At 50.1% G+C, this 14,742-nt stretch overlaps 1 protein-coding gene across 12 annotated transcripts in view; it reads right to left on the bottom strand.

The window, feature by feature from the left end:
* Positions 1-10,777: 10,777 nt before the first annotated feature.
* CADPS (calcium dependent secretion activator) overlaps positions 10,778-14,742 on the bottom strand; it is a 221,040-nt gene continuing 217,075 nt past the window's right edge. For all 12 annotated transcript variants that reach the window (XM_075053380.1, XM_075053382.1, XM_075053379.1 and 9 more), the window contains 2 exons: positions 13,382-13,486; positions 10,778-11,620 (listed from right to left, as the gene is read on the bottom strand). In XM_075053380.1, coding sequence (XP_074909481.1) covers positions 11,441-11,620; positions 13,382-13,486 — 285 coding nt within the window. In that variant the 3' untranslated portion in view covers positions 10,778-11,440. The remainder of the gene's footprint in view (positions 11,621-13,381; positions 13,487-14,742) is intronic.

The following is a 14,742-nucleotide window of genomic DNA, read 5'->3' as shown; positions in this document are numbered from 1 at the left end:
GGAGGAGGGGGGGAGCGAAGGGTTTAGATTCAGCCTGGCCAGAGGTAAAGCAAGCAATGAAAAGGCCCCTATATATATATTATTTTTTTTTCCGCCTCCCTAGCACGCCTAAGAAAGTTTGGAGGAATTCGGGGGGTTTTGTGCGGCACTGACAAAGCCGCGCCTCCTCTCCCCGCCGGGGCAGCTCGCTGGCGGCTGTTTGCAGACAGGCTTTTTCACCTGCGAACCACAACACGCTCCAGAAACAAACTTTGAAAGCGGCGACCGCCCCGGGCTCCCGGCGGGCGGAGGGGAGCGCCCTGCCCCGGGGCTGCCCTCGGGGCCGGGGGGACACCCCGCCTCGGGCCTCGGGGGGGGGAAAAGCGGGTGTCTCTCCGCCTGGAGCATCAGGTGTTGGCATCCCCTCCCCTCCAGCCCTGCCCGCTCCATCCTCCCCGCCTGGCTCTGATGGGTCAGCGCGCAAGGGAGGGAGGAAACCGTCCCGCTTTTGGGGGGAGAGGGTGGGACGGGACGGCGGAGAGCCCGATACACCGGCAGAAGCCGCGTCGTCCGGTGGTTGGGCTGCGGGAGAGCCCGGCCGAGCCCCGGGGAGCCGAGCCGAGGAGCGCTGCCCGCCCAGCCCGCGCCTCCGCCGGGCAGCGAGCAGCGGGCAGGCGGCGGCTGGGCTCCGCTCGCTCCCGGGGCTCGCCGGCTTCAGCAAAGTATTTAATTAGCCTCCACAAACTTCTTTTCCTCGCCTGCAGATTATACTGAGTGGAGGGTTGGGAACTATTTTACACCTTGCCACTCACATGTTAATTAATCTCTATCTAACCCTAATTGCAGTTTATTCAAGCACCGCTCAACAGCTCACCCACACAATAAACACTGGGGCTGCTTTTATCCATATTACTCCCCGCTCACACGTTGAGTAATTAACTCCAGTACCAACTAATAGTGCAAACAAATATTTTCTGTAAACGAGATGATTTCGGGCAGGATAAAAGAGGGCTGCGGAGCCGGGGCCGGGAGCTCGCTGCCAGCTTCCCCGCGCCGCCCTCGTCCCTGCCGGGGTGTTTTCTGGGCCGGGTCTCTCCCTCCTTCCCTCCCCGGCCGAGGGGACGGCTGCCGGCTCAACGCTCCGAGCCCACCGCCCTGCTCGGGGCTGCGGGTCCCGCAGGCCTCGGGGCTCCCGGGGGCGAGGAGCAGCGGCGGCGGCGGCGGGGGGGACCCCCGTGCAGCAAGCAGCCCTGGGGTCGCCTCCTTCCCGCGGCCCGGAGAAGCCCCCCCCGGTGGAGCCCGAGGCCGGGGTTGCCGGTTCCCGGGCCGGGCCGTGTGCCGTGCCGCTGCCCGGCGAGGAGCCGGGGTACCGCACGCCTTGTGCATCGGTGCTTTGGGATCCCAGCAAAGAGCCGGGCGTCGGAGCTCAGTATTTTAATTGAAATCGCAGGTTTAGGCACAGCTGGAGGCTGTCTCTATCGATTCGACTTCTGCTGTTCCGGCAAGCATATTACAAATGACTGACTTTGAGACAGCTGCCCCCGGCGCACCGCCCTGCCTTCGCCCCCTCTCTGCGCCGTGAACGGGGCTGGTGGGTTTGGGGGGGTCCGAGGTGGCCCAGCCCGGCTTTGGGGGGGCAGGAGCGGCTGCACGACCGGCCGGCTAAGGGGGTCCCGGCTGGGCGCCGCTTTCTGCCTCTCCCGTGGAGGCTGTTCTCCCGTGGGGTTTTAATCCTTCACACACACACGCTCCCCCCCCGCCCCGACGTTTGGAGGGGAGAAATGGTTTGCGGATTTTTCCCTGGAAGGTGCACGCCGCAAAGCCGCTCGCAACGCAGACGCGATCGCTCTTACGGTTATTTTTGCGCCGCTGCTCCCCACCCCACCCCAAGAAAAACGACTGGGGTGCCCGCCCGGCCGGGACAGCCCGGCTCCCCCCGGGGGGAACACACCGGGCTCTCCCCGGAGCTCCTTTGACCCCTTTTTTCTTCAACTGGTCCCGTACGCGCCCGGTAGCCCCAGCCCCAAACGCTCCCCGGCCGCTGACATCGAAAACCGGCGGGGGTTTCCCTTTCGCCCCCCGAGAACCAGACCCACTCGGGGAGGGGCTCCTGGGGGGGCGTCCCGAGTGGGTCCCGGCCGGGTGGGGAGCGCAGGGCCCCGCAGGCCCGGCCCGGCTCCCCGCACCCGTCGGGTCACCCCCGCCCGGGTAGTCGGTGCTGAGCATTTATGGTCCACTGGAAGATAACTTAGGATCCTCCTGGTTATTTAACTTGGCAGCTGCTTAAACTCCACAGTGGAAGCTGCCTAAAGTTATTAGCATTATGCTTCGATCTCTCTGAAATGGTGGCTTTGATTTCCATGCCGCTTTGCTTTTTATATGTTTTTTTTTTCTTTAAATGCAGGTGGGTTTTTTTAATAGGAGAAGGTGATGGACAGCTGGGCGAGCCACCAGCCCAGGCAATGAGGACGGGGCTGCCTTTGTGAGCCGGGGGGGCGACTTCTGATGTGGCTTTGTGGCCTGTGCAAGGTACGGCAGAGGGGCCCGGGGTTGGGCTGGGAGGGGAGCTGGGCTGCGGTGCTGCCCGGGCCTGGGCCCTGGCCTCACCACGCTGGGTTTGGGTTTGGCTCCGTGCAAGGCACCAATTATGCCCCCAGAACGCTGCTCAGGGATGGCCCCGAGGTGTTTGGCTGGAGTTTGGTTTGCAGTGGTCAGACAGATGCTTTTTGGACAAATTAGCAAGCAATGAATGGGGAAATCAGGAGAGCGAAGTTTGGGGCTGGGGTGAAGATGGGGTTGTTACCCATTTGACTGCTTCCCGTTACCCCTTTGAAACCATGGTACCTCGTGTAACAGGAGCAGTACCAACGCCTCAGCCCCCATGGGCAGTCCCTCTCTTCCCGCAGGCCCCTTAGGGTCAGTGGGGTGACCCTGCTGCCGTGTCACCCAACGGAGACTGCCACAACTGCGCACGGGGCACAGACAGTGTGCGGCGAGGCCATCTTGGCTGGAGCAGAGGCATTGAGTACCTCCAGATTATTTTTTCAGCCCATTCACTGAGTTATGCACACGTTACTGCATATACGTAGGCAGAGAATTTGAATTTATTTAATATTTTTTAGTTGGTTTTTTTTTTTTTCATAATGAAACACTACTGGGGAGCTAGGTTTTGCAGCACTGCACGGGTCCCAGAGCAAATGCAGTCAGTGGGAATTTGGAAGCACGCTGGCCCAGAGTCCTTGCGTGGCTGTGCTGGTCGACTTTGTCAGTGATGGCAGGAGTAACAATGACATTTTTAACCTGAGTCTAATTTTAAGAGCTGGTATCAGACCTGCTCCTAAAGCTGTTTGAAATGTAGCCCCACTGCAGAGCAACCGGCACGGCACCGTGGCGGGAGCTGCACAGAGTGCCTCGATGGCAATCAAACTGGCTTATGTAATTCTAAAAATGGCAACTCCTTACTTGCCACATCTCTTTCTGTCTATGCGGAGAGTCCTGCAGAGCTGCCAAACAGAAGCAATTGAATGAACTCTTTTCTCGGCTCATTCCTCCTTCCGCAGCTCGGAGAAAGTGAGCCAGAGCCTATTCTAGTTTGCCTGTCAACAGGAATGGTAACTAACGGCTCGATCCCAGCCAGGCTTTATGCCCCAAAAACACTGCCTGCCTGTGAGGAGTGGAGAGAGACATCACGGGTGAAGTCTAGTTCCTGGTGTGAGACCAGTCTGGCCCAGGAGGCAGTCGTGGAGTTGGCAGAGTCCATATCATGTCCAAAGTCAACCCGGCTGGTAAGGCAAGCAAGAAATTTTTGAAGGGATGAGCTGCTGTTTTCCGTCCTTATTGTCAGAAATAGTCATCCTTCACGTTGCAGTAATGGAGCAATGCTGCATTTCATTTCTCAATGCTGAAACTGAAAGATGTCCCTTCCTAATGTTTTGAAATGTTGTACTTTTTTGTTTTGAAAGAGTGGGAGCTTTTAATTTTTTCTGTTTTTGTGTTTTTTTCCCCTTATTTTCTATTTAGGAGAAAAGGTGGGAGGAAGTAGAGAAGGAGAATATAATGGGGGGATGGCCTTGTTCTCACTTTCCTACTGAAAACGTTTCAGAAAAAGGAGCAAAAAGCAGTGAAAATGGGTAGAAGCCCACTTCAGTTTTGTGTTCCTATTCCTTCCCTTTTTTGCTTGAAAAAAGGATGGCCAAAAAAATAAGTGGGACAAACCCCACGTGTTTTGAATTATTCTCCCCTTAATGAGATAGAAAAACATCTCATTTTCAAAATTACTTGCTTTTTCAATGAAAAAAAAAAATCAAACAGAGTAAGAATCTTTCCAAAGCCAATCTTTCCACCATCTTTTTGCAACTCACTCCCTGCTTGGTGTTGACCAGCTTTTCTGGCTGTGCCACATGTGACGTTGTTCGAGATTTGTATTTGCCCTTGTTTGAACTCTTGCCGCAGATGTCCTCGTCCGCTGCAGAGCAGGACTCCACGGGCTGCGAGGTACCGAGGTGACAGCGGACGGCGGCACGTTACCTCCTTCCTCCGGGGCATGCGGGACTGGCCAGGCTGCAGCATCCCTGTCCCTGGTGGTGGTGGCGGCTGAGTTGGAGAGAGACTGGCAGGACTCCCAGGCTGACTGGTGAAACTGCTGCTTTGCCACTTGGGCACAAGAAAAGTGCCGATTTTACGCCAGAAGACGTGATCTAGAAGAACCACTAAAAATCCCCCCCCCCAGCAATCAGAGCCCAAACTAAAAATCCAGACCTTGTTATTGCAGGAAAAAGCTTCAATGCACGACCCAAGTATTCCCTGAATGTTCAAGAACACCCACAAATTCTGTAAAAATAGCTGATAATTTATTTATTTGATTTAATTATGAGCCTAGCTGGTGATTTTGGGGTGGGGGCGGGGGTGGGGCTGGAGTTAGTGATGCTGAAAAACCAATTTAGAGAAAAGCCCAGGCGAGTCATCAGCTCTGGGGAGCAGGGGAGCTGCTTAGGCTCTTCCTCACGAAACGCAGAGCTTTGTGGAACCCAGTGAGGGCTCTGAGACTTCTTGGGTGAGGAGGACCCCACCAGGGTAACCATTTCTCCCTGGGGAGCTATAGGCCTTCAGCCCCGCAGTCCATGGACGAGGCTGGTGTCCCACAGCTGTGGCCAGTACATGTTGGGGGGACCGGCTCATCTCTTCCTGCTTACACACCTGGGTTGGCCAAGGGTACATCTGTTGTGGTGAGCATTAGCTGCCCCTCAGTGGGTTATCGCTTCCATCCCCATTGGGCTGTGCTACTGGGTGACCTCCCAGCACCGGTGAACGTGGCTACGGGACGTGTTCTTGTCCCTTATGTGAGGGTCCCAGATGGGCTCGGAGGCTGCCGTGTGCCCTGCCTCTGATGTACATCACAAAACCAAACCTGCGATCTTTGCTGGTTTAACTGGATAGAAAAAAAAAACCTTCCCTGTTATCCGAGTTCACCACCATGTTCACTTCAAGACTTTGAGCTTTCTCTCCTCCTTCCTCCCTTCCAGTGCGTGCTTCTCCTCTCCAGCTGACAGCCTGGGACAGCCCCCCGAGATCAGCTGCTGGTGGAGCTCTCTCTGCCGAAAGCTGTCCTAAACGGTGTGGCCTTTGTTCCCCCCAGCTGTCGTATCCTCCAGGATCTGCAACAAGTCCTCGTTTTACAGACCCCTATCTTGACAGTCCCCAATCTGATCTGACCACCTGGTTTGTTTTTGAATCGAGCACTTGAGTCATAACATTTCTGTTTATTTCAACAACTGTATTCCTTGCATAGGAAATGAGCCAAGATGGTCTAAGGCGGGGAGAGCGAAGCATGTCGTGGTTGTAATTGCTTTTGCTCTCCCAATATCAAATTTTTACAGTATAATCAAAATCTTATTTTTGTACTACTGGACTCTGTTATTGACTTAATCTTCTTAAGTGCTCCTATTATTCCAGTGATTTCATCGTTGCATGTTGATTTTAATCTTTTGATCTCCATATTAGCTACTGCCTGCAACTAATTTGTTGCTCAGTGTTTTTCTTTGTTTTGACCTGTGAGGCATTTTCCTCATGGCACACAACTCTGCTGGCAGATTGCATATAATCTCTGCACTTTTTTTTTCTCCCATATTTTGCATAGTTACAACAAATGCAGATTTACAACTTGAAATGGAATATGTATCTTTTAGAAAGGCTGAGGAAAATACCACTTCAGGTTTAGCTCAAGAGCCTAAATGTGCTTGAATAAAGGAAATACCGCTGAATACAGCTCACCGGAGAGAGGTGTCATGCCGGCTTTTTAGTCCAGCAAGTTCAGAATGGGTGGCAACTGCAATAATTGTAACATATTATATGCACTCAGGGATCAAAGAGTTTCTGAAAGCATTGCTAGACCTAAGATGAAGAAGGCTGGGTTTTGTGAATGGCTTAAGGGACTCTCCTAGCTGGACTCAGCTTGACGCAGCGCTGGCTCTGTTGAATCGTGACACCACGGAGCAGGTTTCTGAACAAACATGGGTGACGGTGGCAATAGTGCAGGGTTGTGGACTTCACAAAAAAGTGCAGAGGTTGAACTACGGCTCAGCTGCGTTTTGGTTGGCCATTAGATGACTGCTTTTTCCCTTGCTAGTTGATGGTTTAACCTGTGCTGATTTATCAGGCACTTTGTTTGCTTTAGCTTTTTCTTTTAAAGCTTAGAGAAGTAATTTTTGCCTTAGGTTTGCTGTGACTTTTTCAAAAAGAACACAGCCTGAACATTGACAAAATCATTTTTGCTTTGCTGCGTGCCTGTTTATGCTTCTGAACACAAATTGTCTTCTAACATTTTTGACGGTTTGGTCACTAGAGAGGCAGAAAAGCAATTTCTAAGATGCCTATGGGCCAGGAGACATGCATTACAGCAGAGGGGAAAGAATCTGTTAGTTGCTGAAATATAAAACAAATTGGATGAACAGCTGCTGACACTTGTCAGTCAAATAGTTGATAGCATTTTCAGTCTCCATGCCACATGCTTTAAGTAAGTCTGTCAAAAAAAGGATATTTTCGCTGGACTTCCCTGTAAATATGAGAGAAGTTTTGGCCTGATGTATCATTTAAAATTTTGCTGGCAGAAGAATGAAATTTTCCTCTTTCCCCAAAACTGATTGACATAACTGTACTGGCAGATTCTTCATCTAGGTGCAGTTGTACTGGCAGAAAGTCCTTTGACTGTTGGAGCTCATTCCATCGCAGAGATGGGTTGAAGTGAAACGAGCAGCAGACCTTTGCGTTCCTTGGCTGGGTTTGCCAGAGCGCTCCTGTCCATCAGCAAGCCCTTTTAGATGTTGCCCGAGATGTAGCTTTGCCCTGCGGGAGCCTAAGCCCTGTCTGAAGTGTATGTAGTCCATGGCCAGGAGGGCTTTAAACCTGGATTTATATTTTTCAGACAAAAGCAAACCGTTTTGGATTCAACATTTCTGCAGAATTAACCCAAGGTGGCATTTCCCACTCCTAGTACCATGGTGCAGCACCCATATAGGACATGGTCAGGCTGCCAGCACCCATGTAACCATTTGCAGGGTTAAAGGCAGTGGGGATCAAGGTCCAACATGCTCCTTTGCTCCACCACAGGCTGCAGGCTCTGGTGTGGGAGCTTAAATCCTGCTTTGCAGCATTGCTCGTACATGAGCTCTTCTCGCTGCTCACTGAAGTAGGTAACTTGAAGCTCATCATTTGGGTCCAAACTCCTTAAAAGATGTAAGCTGGCTAATGCTTCCTTGTTTTGAATGTGTGGTCAGGCCTGATATCCTCAGGGTTGTTATGGAGTCTCTGAGGTGCTTTATTGGGGCTTGAGGACATGCAAAAAACTGTCACGGGCTATAGGGTCACAGAATCATAGAATGGTTTGGGTTGGAAGGGACCTTATAGATCATCGAGCTCCAACCCCCCTGCCATGGGCAGGGACACCTTCCACTCCACCGGGTTGCTCAAAGCCCCATCCAACCTGACCTTGAACACTGCCAGGGATGGGGCACCCACAGCTTCTCTGGGCAACCTGTTCCAGTGCCTCACCACCCTCACAGGGAAGAATTTCTTCCTAATATCCAACCTAAATCTACCTTCTTTCCATTTAAAGCCATTGCCCCTTGTCCTACCACTACATGCCCTTGTAAAAAGTCCCTCTCCAGCTTTCCTGTAGGCCCCCATTAGGTACTGGCAGGCTGCTATAAGGTCTTCCAGAGCCTTCCCTTCTCCAGGCTGAACAACGCCAACTCTCTCAGCCTGTCTTCACAGGAGAGGTGCTCCAGCCCTCTGACCATCTTCACGGACCTCCTCTGGACCTGCTCAGGCAGGTCCATGTCTTTCTTTTGTTGGGGGCCCCAGAGCTGAGCGCAGCACTCCAGGTCATTGGTAATGACAGAGAAACTCAGACGAGGGTGTCCGTCACCGCCGTTTCCGGGAGGGACCGATGTGTGTTAGTGATGCACAGCTAAGGATCATCTCCTGAAGGCTGCGCCCACACTCTTTCATTCAAAAAAACTGAGCAGGGCTCACTATTTTGAAAGGTGGCAGGTGGAAGTGGGCTGTGTTTTTACCCAATAAATATTTCATGTTAAAAAAAAAAAAAAAGGGAGCCATTTCCAGAGCAGAATCAAGCTGTTTCTCCAGCTCTGCTCTGCCTGATTTGGAGCAGAGCTACAAATTTGGGTCTCCTCCAGTGTTCTCTGCTACCAGCCTGGTGACCACCCCAGGTAGGGCTTTCTCAGTGCCTCCTCTTGGAGCTGTTGCCCTTCATATAAATGTCTGGGACAGCTGAGGGAGAGGATGAAGAGGGCACACATATGGATCAGTATGTGTATGGGTCTCAAGTGGACCTCAACCACCTAGAAAGAAGGGACCAGGTGGTGCTTGCAGTTTCTTCATTGCTTTATGTCTTGTGAGACTTGTTTTGTCAGGCAAGTCCTGTGAGGGCTTGAGGGTGTGATTGAAGGCTCCACACATAATGATGTCAAGATACAGATGGTTTTTGTATGCGTCCCAGTGACAGACCTGCAGAGGCACCTGAACTGGTTTTGGTAGACTTAGTATGACTTAAACACTCAACTGCTACCTCAGTTCCTCCGGGGATTTAGGACCAAGTAGTTGCACAGCTGGAGGGTGGGTAAGAAGGGGGAAGAGGCCACGTCCCTGCCTAAGTCCTCAGAGATGGTTTTTCCTGGCAACGCTTCCCTGTACCAGCATCATGGAGCAAGACAAAAACCAAGAAGTGGTCTTCTGGGCTACAGTCAGGGTTCAAAACTTGGCTGTCCTAGTGCATCAGACGGCTTGTCAACGTGTAAACGGTGCTAAATGTGCATGCCTACAGCCCACTCCTAAAGTAAAGACCCTGCTAATGTCCTGGGTCCAAGGGGGGGTGGTGTATGCAGGTCACCACGGGTAGGTGGGTGTTGAATGTGTAGGGTATGGCCATCCAGACGGGGCTGCAGAGCAACTCCAGAGCCAGGTGCTAAACTCTGACACAGAGGGAAGGGACCCAAAAATCCAGCATTGCAGGTGAATATGCTCCAGGCTCTGTAACTATCCCAGCCCCATTTGGGACTCAACACCCCCTTCACGGGCTGTTTCCAGAGGTCCCCTCCTCCTCCTCCCCTATGTCCAGAGAGTGTCTCATGGCTTTGCGCACCAGAAGATGGTTCAGTTTAAAGGTTCATTACATCAGGCATGTTCGTCTAGGCAGGATGTTTTTCTAACATGTGCCCTTCTTTTATTTGTGGGTGGTGAACATTTGTCCTCTTTCCGCAGGATGTCAACAGGTTGCTGTGCTTGGGTTGAAGAGCATCAGCTCTTCTGCTTCTCTCTCCAATGACCGAAACCTGGACTAGCAGGAGTAATTTTTGGTTTGAATTGGCTACTGGGAGGGAGTGACTGCAAAACCTCTCGGAAAACTCCCCTGCTAACATGCTTTCCATCAAACCAGCCTGCTTTTTAATTTCAGCTAGGGGTTTGCCCCGTGCCACGTGTTTGTAAATGCCCTGGAAGCTGCTGCAATTGGCTGCTTAAAATACAAACCGAGGCCTTTTGGTGGAAGGTAAGTGTTGGGCAAGGCTGATTCCCATGTAACGACAGGGGCTGTACCAGGGCAGACCATCAATTAGATGTCCAGAGACAAATCATAGGACGTAGAGTGCAGATAACGGTGGAAACAACTGTGGAGGTGACAGCAGAAATGCCCTTGTACCTGGGGAATAGACACTCTGGTCCCACCCTGACCTTGGGGAGCAAATCAGGAAACCATCTTCTTAATCAATAAACTATAAAAACACCCATGAGAAAAGAAAATGCCTTTATTCTGAGAGGTGGGGGCTCTTACATCTCAGCTTGTAATTTTTTTTTTTCTAAGGCAGACATAAAAAGACTCCATAATTTATTCTTAGGACATCTGAATAGTTATTTATTGAGAAGCCACAGTTCCCACACTTTTACAACTGTCGGCTTGTATAAGGCAAAAAAAGCAAGATGGATCACTATTTTACACAGAAAGTAAAAGCTCTGGAGGGAGGACTGATGGACATGCAGTTACTGGTCAAAATGCAATGTACATGACATATATAAAAACCATTGTGAAACAGAGGAATTGTAAATTATGGTTACAATCTACTGAAATAAATATTCAATATATTATTATAAACACATTTGTATAGTCTAAGATTGTAAATAAAGTTGTCTTTGTACATACACAGTTATTTGAAATTTAAACAAAAATGTAACATTTAGAGGAGCAAACGTCAACATAAAACAACTGCTTTGGACTTGTAATGTGGCATGATATATCCATAATGATAGGATTAATCTGGTGTGGCAATTAGAATGACTAATCCTTTGGGATGTAGCCTCTATGGAGTTAACTGCATATTGAAGGGAAGAACCTGGTACATTAACAAGGATGCGGAATGATTCAAACGGCTGTCTGGGTTTGTTTGTTTTCTGGTTTTTAAAATGAACAGAGAGAACAAAAAAATCATTTGTAATCGCCTCATTCTTCTTTTAAAAACAAAGCTGGGTTTTTTATTAATTTTAAGCAGTTGGCATCCACAGAAGAGAAACAAAGAAATGAAAGGACTCGATTCACTCATCTTCACAACAATTTACCATCAATGTATATACAGTACATTAATGAAGCATTGTTTAAACTTTAATTATAACAGGGACACACCTAGCATGTTTTCTATGTAGTTTTTCCATTAACAGTATTAAACAATGGTGCTCCATATTGCTTATGAACATATAGATATGAAATTAGGAAACCAATGAATCAAAGAGAGGTGCTAATCTTATTACCACACAGCTAACATGGCATTTGTATTGGTAAACTTCTCATGGGCATTTAGAGCTGACATAAAAATTCCTAATGTGGCTAACTGAGTTACAGACGAGGTACATGCACGGATACCAGGCGACCCCCAGCCGGTCCTGCGGGCCAGCTTCCCTAGTCGTCCTCTTCATCTTCCTCATCGCTGTCCTTCATGGTGATCCCCTGGAGCCCTCCGCCTTCGCTGACCGACGCCGTGGCCTCCTCTACCGTCAGCCGGTTCCGGATGGTCTCGTAGGTTTTGCTGTTTAAGGTGGAGTCCAGCACACCTTGCAATCGGAAATCCCGGTACGTTTTCTAAAGCGGGGAGAGGCACGGAGGAAGGAGGAGACAGCACAGAGGTCAGGGCCAACATCGGCACCCCGGCTTCTCCCCAGGAGTCAGCCCGTGCTCCCGCGCTCCGCGGCTGGGGACACTGCTGGAAGAGGCTGGGACCCCAGGGAAATCCCAGCCCCGCCGACATTTTGCCCGTGGGGGGGGGTCCCATCTCTGCCGGCCACCGCTTTGCCGTGGCAGAGGTCCCTTTGGCAACGAATTGCAGCTCTGCGGCTCCAGCCCTGCCTTTGCAGGGTGGCCGGGCTGGGAGGCGGCGTGCAGGCTTCAAAGCGGGGATGTACTGGGGGCTGCTCAGGGGAGCTTTGCGTGTGGTAGGCTGGGGTCTAAAAGGACATCGAAGCAACAGATAGGGGCTCTGCTCCAACTAACTTCCCTTCCTTCTGGATGCGTTCATCCTGCCCGTAATGTCAGTTATTTTTCTTCATGCAGCAGAACGCTTATTGCCGGTAACCGCAGACGTGATTACACGTTCCCGGAATGCTCCATATTAAACAATCCTACCTACAGTATTGGGATTAAATAAGCTAAGTCCAGGATACCAGAGAAAATTGTTGATGTATAAACACAAGCACACGTCATGTGTTTCTTAAATCTCTCTTTCTTCACCTAATTCTGAAGCTGGAGTTGCGTTTCCATGGCCAGCTGTATTTCCCTTGTTATTACAATCAATATCTCTCATTTGAATTTATGGTTAAAAACTTCTTGACTCTGTGAGATAAAACTCTGGCCTTGCAGTTCATTTAATTCTGCTCTGTGCTCTGCATGGAAGCTATTTACTGTTCTGCTATTTCAGAAAGTCCTTGGATTTGTTGTAGCTGCTTCCGAATGTAATATTGGTATAAATAAAGCACAAGGAAGAAAGCTTTCCCCAGCTAGCTGACAAGTAGAAATAATTTGTCTGTGCCTGTTGTTTTCAGTTATGAAAAGCACATTTAATACATTTCAGTTTTAATTTATTCATGCCTTCAATGTGTTCACTGCACACAAGACCATAAACATTATAAAATACTAGACCAAAAAGCATTAGATAGAACCTAAAATGATCAAAAATATATTTACCCCCTTCTGTGATCTTATTATTTCATGTAAACCACTGTGATTTCACACTGAAATAATTATCATTAGTCCAAGGCACGCACACACACACATATACACATACACGTGCACTCAAGGAAAAAAATGTTACTTTCAGGGTATGTTATCTCACCTTTGTGATCTCTTAGAGTTGATTATATACACCCATTGTAAAAGAAACGACTTCAATTAACTATGAGAACAATCCTCATTTGCATTCTGACGATAATCACAAGCCATAGCTGGGCTTAAATGTTTCTAGTAAAACAGCGTTAAAAACTTTTGGTTTGATTTAACCCGTTTTAACACTGGAGTTCATTGGTGTGATCAACATGCTTGTCCACAAAAAGGCTCATTTTGGTGCGTTTACTGTCCAGGTAGGGTCAAATAGCAATAGTGTTTCCCTTTTTTCATGCAAGCAGTTACTTTATTCTTACTTGCACACCTGCATTTTGCATCTGTATGCATTTCAAGTTCCTGTTTATCCTTCACTAAATGCCAAGTATCTTAACTTTTAAGAATTTTAATGAATGGCTTAATTTATTTGCCGACGACAGTTTGCCTAAGAGAACATGCCGCACACATGCAGACATACACACACGCTCCTTCTGACAGCAAGATGCTATTGAAAACACACGGGACGATTACCTTTACTATCCTAATGAGAGTTTTCAGTTGGTAAATGTGAAGCTGCAGGTCCATGCGGTCTGTCAGCCAGGTGCAGACAACATTCATCGAGCTGGTGTACCATTGCTGCAAGAGAGACAGGACTTCTCCAGCAACCACGTGAGGGCTGCGTGCTGTGCCCGCCGCGGCGCGGGCTGCGCCCAGCGCCAGCCTTGCCCGCTAGCCAGCCTGTTCGTGGGATATGACAGACTTAGAGGGGGACACAGGCACCCTCCTTCACACGGAATTTCCACGCGTGAGCTTTTAAATTTGAATAACGACAACAAACTCAGTAAGAGGGGTAATGGCCACCAGCAACGCCGCAAGGTTTTTATAATCTGATTTTGCCATTGACGGGACTTGCCAGCAGTGGCGTGCATTTGGCCCAATCCATTTTTTTAACCCGTTCCCCCCCCTTCAGTGAGAGCACGGTCCTGCCTTTAAGTGTGTCAGACCCACACTCAAGCTACTTACCGTCTTGAAATTCAACCACAAACAGCCACGGGGTGATCTGGTTCCCTGACGGCGAGCGGAGGGGAGGCTCGTGCGGGGCAAGGTTTGGCTGCGGGTGAGGATGCTGGTGTAAGCACCTACAGGCGCCTGCCCAGGCTGCGTGGGAAATGCTTTGGTTTCACCCTCACAATTATGAAAGATGGAAAAGCAGCAAACAAATGAGCTTGTTTCGAGCTGCTGAACTCGCAGGGCCCCTCCAGGGGCTGAAATTTTGCTGCTTGGCTGTGAAAAAGCCTTGCAGCTGTGTGGCAGCAGCCTGCCAGCCCTGCAGCGCGGGAAGTCGCCGGTGGGCTGTGGATCAGTGCCCCGCTCACGCAGGGCTGGCATGGCACGTCTGACGCCGCACAGCCGAGCAGCAAAGCCCTCGAGAGAAGGAAAAGCGGGGGCTCTGTGTGTGTGGGGAATCACAAAACCTCCCCACGGTGCTCAGCGCAGCGGTGGACTACAAAGTGGTCTGCATACAGGGACCCATCACGCCTCCGTATGCACGCTCACACCCTTCTCCTGCAATCTCTTTTACGCACACAGACAGATCAAAACCTGCACTGCGGACCAGCTGCAATTAACCTAGAACCAGTTAAAGATAAAAAAACCCCACCGGGCCAGTTTATAAAAATCCTGATCAAGCGCCATCCGGGTTAGTCTGAAATGCAGCTCCTTCCCAACCAGCCTAAAACCTTGCATCAGTCTAACACGCAGGTACTACTGCCTCCATTCACTGCGCCTTCGCCTGGGGGTCTCTGACGCAGAAACCTGCCCTCTTCCCTCTAGTTGCTGAAGGTGCCAGCGCAGCAGGTGAATGGAGACAACTGAATATTCTGTAATTGCAA

Source organism: Buteo buteo, chromosome 21 (assembly GCF_964188355.1).
Source record: "Buteo buteo chromosome 21, bButBut1.hap1.1, whole genome shotgun sequence".
NCBI lineage: Eukaryota > Metazoa > Chordata > Aves > Accipitriformes > Accipitridae > Buteo > Buteo buteo.
This window is presented reverse-complemented; position numbering and strand designations above follow the sequence as displayed.